At 48.0% G+C, this 5,616-nt stretch overlaps 1 protein-coding gene across 1 annotated transcript in view; it reads left to right on the forward strand.

Annotated features, from left to right (window-relative positions):
* The window catches only part of ZNF511 (zinc finger protein 511), a 6,477-nt gene extending 861 nt beyond the window's left edge, over positions 1 to 5,616 (forward strand). The window contains 7 exon segments of the mRNA XM_009275094.1: positions 117 to 210; positions 212 to 286; positions 1,234 to 1,435; positions 1,593 to 1,717; positions 2,644 to 2,829; positions 4,304 to 4,375; positions 5,094 to 5,616. Coding sequence (XP_009273369.1) covers positions 117 to 210; positions 212 to 286; positions 1,234 to 1,435; positions 1,593 to 1,717; positions 2,644 to 2,829; positions 4,304 to 4,373 — 752 coding nt within the window. The 3' untranslated portion in view covers positions 4,374 to 4,375; positions 5,094 to 5,616.

Genomic DNA, 5,616 nt, shown 5'->3' on the forward strand with positions numbered 1-5,616 from the left:
GCCGGCCCGGGGCCTCCCCGCGCCGGGCGAGGCTCATGGGTCTGGGCCTCCGGGCCCGGTCTGTGTGGAAGGCAACGGCCGTGCTCCCTCAGAGCCCCCTCCCGGACCTCTCCCAGCGCGGGCCCCGCCGCGACCTGTCTCTGTGGAGAAAAAGGGTTTGCTCCGTGGAGGCAGGCCTGCTTGCCCACGGCCTCTCTCTGCTCCTCTCTTAGGATGGGGACGTTCACAGGCATCTCTACCTCCAGGGCGTCCTCACCAGCCTCGCGGAGGTGGCGGAGAGACCCAAGTAAGTGAGACAGGGCCCGCACGCCACCCAGGTATCGTGGTGGCTGCAGGTGTGCCTCTTAGGTCATATCTCCCGCTGCGTGTCACGTCAGCATGCGGCACCATTGGTATGAACCCTGTCCGCTTGTGTTGTACGGGTGTGATGTTGGGACGGGTGCCGTTCCTCTTGTCTGTGGACTTTAGAGGCTGAGGAGGAGAAATAAAAGGGAGAAGACACAGACATGTTGCAAAGCAGTTTGAAAAGGAAAATGAGGTGATACAGTTTGCAGACCTCAATATCCTGCTGAAAAGGTCAAAAATTGGTATTTTGTGCTGCAGTCAGCTGTCTGTCTAAATGCTGACTTCTTGTGCTTGCTGGATGTGACATCATTTCACTGGGAGTTCCCCATAAGCAGGTAAGGCATCTATAATATGGCTGAAAATTGGGATTGTAGCTAAACAAGAGGATTTAAGTGGCATGTTGTTATGCACTCAGTCAAAACAGTGGGAGAGCTGTGTAGTACAGACAGTCTCAATTAGGAAGGCTAAGCCTGGGGGAGAATCTTCAGCTTGCTTTAAAACCTGCTCTTGTATACAAAATTGAGGAAGTACTGTGAGGATTGTGTGAGGTTCTCCTACAGATGCCTGTTAAACAGCATTGGCACAAAGTTTTAATTCACAGCTGCAACTTTAAGGTCAAACAGCTTATTTTTCACATTGCTGCTTGATGTTTGTTCTTAATTGAAGCACTACTTCAGAGGATGATAATGTATATGATGCTTAAGCCGGCAAATAAGACTTTCCAACTGCCAGTACCTTCATAATCTTCATTCCATTGCACCTTTAATTTCGTTTAAGTATTATTCACAAAAAATGCCACAAGTAAATAAAGTCATCTAGAGGGATATATGCAGCTGAAATTAAGGCTCTAATTTAATTGAAGTCACGGATGTCCTAATTTCCCTGCAGGGTGTCTGAATTCAGTTGCCACATCTCTGGGTGCTGCCAGGTCTTTGATACAGTGGAGGACTACGAGCACCACTACAACACGCTGCACAGGAACGTCTGCTCCTTCTGCAAGCGCTCCTTTCCATCGGGGCATCTCTTGGATATTCATATCTTGGAGTGGCATGACTCACTTTTCCAGATAATGGCCGAGAAGCAAAACATGGTGAGTCTCCCTGCCCAGCCATTCAGTCATGGTTGGTGTGCAGGGCGTGGGCTGGCATCCTTAGAGACTGACCGGGGAGGGCACCCACGTCCCCAGCTGACACCGCTTGCCTTTTCCAATTATGTCTTTTTTTTTTTTTTTTTCCCCTGCCTTTCAGTACAAGTGTCTGGTAGAAGCCTGTGCAGAGAAGTTCAAGAGCAGCAAAGACAGAAAGGATCACTTGGTCACCGTTCACCTTTATCCTGCTGACTTTCGGTTTGATAGACCGAAGAAAGTGAAAAGGTAACTGCAGAACTGCAATAGCACAACCGGTTTTTCCCTGTAGAGGTGATGATGTGCTCCTCTGCTGTTTCACTCCCTTTCCAGAGTAAGCAAGTTTATATCCTAAGAGGCTCAGAAATGGTGTTTTCTGCTGCTTGTAAGAACAGGTAGACTTGCAAGTCTTTCTGTGGCAATGTTTTACTTTATCTTAATGTTGAAGCGCATTTTATTTCTCTTCCCGTGTGGCTCCAGGCCCTGCTCCCTTTTGTGCCATCTCAAGTGTAAACGCAAGGCCCAGCATCTCTCTGTGTTGCTTTGTGCACGTTTCCTGCTTTGCTCTCCAACCCTTTGCAATATTCCCATTCCCCAAAAGCACAAGTAGACCAGAGGGAGGCTTTGTAAGTTTGGCCAACGGCTTTCTCAGCTGGCTGCTCATTTCAAGCACTGCTTTCACCACAGGGATTAATACAAGGACTGATATTGTTTAACACCTTCCTCAGAGAACTGGGTGATGGAATGGAGAGAAGATTTCTTGCCTGGCAGGGTGGTGTGGCCCTGGGAAGGTACAGGGGACTGGGTCTGTGGAGTCTTTCAAAGCTTGCTTGGGTAGCCTGGTGTGAACCCTGTGAACCTTCTAGTCCAACCCTCTGAGCCCATTGAATGAGTTACGCTTTATGGACTGAAGAAAAGAACTTGTGGACAAAGCTGTGTGCTATAATGCAGCAACCCTGAATACTTAAGTAGAAACTCATACAAGCCTATCACGCACCTCTCCAGCAGCCTTTTGGCTGTTCCTGGTGGTTTGCGCAGCCAAATCTCTGTGCCTCCATGCAGTAACTCACCCAAGTTGGACTTGAGCTGTTTCATCATGAAATACCTTTCATTTCCTTTGCCTCTGCGCTTACGTGCCAGCTGCTGAGAAAGCATGTAAAATTTTCTCTCTGCAGTGGCCCCAAGCACGTGAGCTCTCCCACGAAGCAGGGTGCCAGCATGCCGATGGATGTGAGCATGGAGACATTGGAGCAATTCCAAGTGGACCCCATAGAAATAGGGCCCAGTGAGAACATGGAGATCCCTCAGCCTGCAGCCAGCCCTGGCCCCTCGGTGCCAGAGAAACAACTCTATAAATCCAGGTCTGTACTGTTGGCCTCCACAGGCAAAAATTTCTGCGGCTAGGACCATATCATCTTAATTGCATTTTGCAGTGCCTGGTGCAGCACGACTCAGGGTGTTTCTGTGTTGAAGATAAGAGGTAGGATTTCCATGTATGTTTTAAAAGCCATTTTTAAAAGAGGAAAGCGTTAAGGAAGGACAGAGTGTGCGTACGCCGTGAAAGCCGTGTCAATAAGTTTCTGTTAGTCTGCCCGCCCATGGTCTCTTCCCAGGGTATTGCAGAATGGCATGGGTCTGAAGATAAGAACTCTGTCTTAAAATACTTAAGTTTCGTTCCTGCTTTGTAACACTTTCCCATCCTAGCAGACTCGAGGCTGAGCTGGTGTGTTTCACTGTAGCTGTCTCTGCTCCCATGCAGTTGCAGGACAAGGCACAAATAAAGCAGGTGAACATCCTGCTCTGGATCTTATGTTTTGTGAGGCTGGAGCAGCAGATTTTTCTGCCTTTTTTTTTTTTTTTTTAAACTTTACAGAAAGTTGAAACTGAATTGCCTAATGTTGGCTTGACTTTTGAAATCCCCCTCATCATGTGCTTTAAAACCTGTACGAGATGCAAGGTAGCCATCAAAAGGTCACCACCCTCTTCCCAGCCCCCGGATTGGTGTAATTTTATTCATCATTTTAATCATCTCTTAGCATAAAGGTTAATATGGTTTTGCCTGAACTATTCCAGTTAGCAAAGGAATTCTCGTGTTTTGAGTTTGCTGCATATGTGACACGCTGACAGTCTGATGAGCCCACGACCGCGCTGGAGCACCCCACAGGGAAACCTGCTTCTGTCCTCAGCTCCCTCTAGCTTTTGCTGATGTCAGTGTTCCGCTCTACCTCTGTAAGATGAGGTGAGCGTTGCTGATTCAGGGCTTTCTAACGAGCTGTGGAGTCTGAAAGCGCTCGCAACGCACTACAGCCAGTTGGGTCTGCTTTTGTATGTCATGGTTTGCCTGACAAAATCCTGTCCCTAAGCAGCTGCCATGGTGACATTTTAAACTTCACTGCTTTGTCCAGTGTAACAGCTTATAAACCAGAAAGAAACCGTCCATTGAATTCAATGTGATACTGCAGGTCAAAAGGAAAATTTGCTGCTGAAAGGCCACGCTTTTACTGCTGTTTCTGCTCTCCTCTTCACAATCATGTGCTTCCACAACAAACCACTGCAGCTGCCCAATAGCATATTACGTTTTGTAACACCTTACACCAGCTGTAAAAAGAGGAGAGGCCTCCAGAACGTAAATGAAATGTGCAGAATAAATGGGAAAGCAGACCAGTATTTCACCCATTTTTTGAATTACACTGTGGTGATTTAGATGCCCTGCTCCTCCAATACCTTGCTCTTCCCACTCTGGGAGCTTGAAATGCTACACAAAGCATAAAGCGTCCCGGTGATCCTGCGAGAGGTGTGCTGTTAATGTATATTAAAGTGTGTCTCCATTTCCAGGATCCCATCCACAATTTGCTTTGGACAAGGTGCCACCCGAGGATTTAAAGGACCAAGAAAGAAAGTCTGAAGGTCAGTGCACCAGATATTTGCAAGATGAGGAGGCACTGGCCGCTGCCGACCACAAGCGTTAGCAATTGCACCTTGGCCGAGCAGGCATACTTGCAGTTGCATGCGAGGGTCCCGCTCCATACAGGGAAGGCAGAAGGGCAAAAACAGGGATTGTGCAGCAGCAGTTTGGGATACATCAGTATCTTGGGAGGGGTCTCTGTACCACCTCCCTTTGGCAGCATTTCAGAGTGGACCCGTGCTTACGTTTATCCTTCCTGAGACACAACGCTCTCTTTTCTGATACCCTCTGAAATCAAACTACAAATAAATTCATCTGCCTCTGTGCCGTGAGTTTTTGTATCCCATCAGTGCCAGGACCACTCTGGGTAGCAGTGGTTTTCTAGATAGACTGTTGCATCTTGCCTGAGCTTGGAAATGGCAAATGCTGTTCTGAAACTCCAGGCAGCTGTGGGGATTGCACAGGCTTTCTGAAAAACTTGCATGGAATCGCTGCCAAAAATGCAGCAGGAATAACACCAAGCAAAATGCACCGTGTTCCCTCTTCCTGCAGGAAGCCCTGCATCCCCCCAGCCTCCTCAGGTGGCCTGGGGACAGGGTGTCATGCTTCCCTGCCAGCCCTGCTTGCACAGGGGAGAATCAAAATAAAATCCAGAGGAAGAGCGGTGTAGATTACAACAATATTTAGTTGTTTTAATTTCATTCTTTAATTTTCTCACAGTGTTTTTAAAAGCTCCCAGCGAGGACAGCCCTTGGGACAGCATGCAGGGCGGGTTGAACTCCACAGCAGTCGCTCGCAGAAAGAGTCTCAGACTGTGGCAGAGCGCTGCAACATGGAGGTGAGAGGAGATCAGCTGCTGGAGCTGAGACTACGCAGGATTGGGTTTTTTGATTTTTTTGCCTTTTGGGGGAAAAAATAGATTCAAGAAATTCCAAGGCAAAGTCTGCTGACTGTACAGAAGCTGGAACTACTGACAAAAAGAAAACAAAAAAGTGTTGGTCCCTAACTCTGACCTTCTCCGTCTTGCTGAAGTCTGCTCCGCTCCGCGGCACTTGCTCTGAAACCCAGGCAAAAGGTTTGCCCGGGCCAGGAAAAGCAGTCTGGTGCCTTGCAGCTCATTTCCACGGGGAGTTAAAGTGACTTCCAACTATATGAATAAATAAAAGGAATTTTTACAAAATCACTTCGTAGAGAATTTACGCCCAGGCAGCATCAGAGGTGCAGAATGAACCTCCCTTTGCTC

Source organism: Aptenodytes forsteri, unplaced genomic scaffold (assembly GCF_000699145.1).
Source record: "Aptenodytes forsteri isolate BGI_AS27 unplaced genomic scaffold, ASM69914v1 Scaffold320, whole genome shotgun sequence".
Taxonomy (NCBI): domain Eukaryota; kingdom Metazoa; phylum Chordata; class Aves; order Sphenisciformes; family Spheniscidae; genus Aptenodytes; species Aptenodytes forsteri.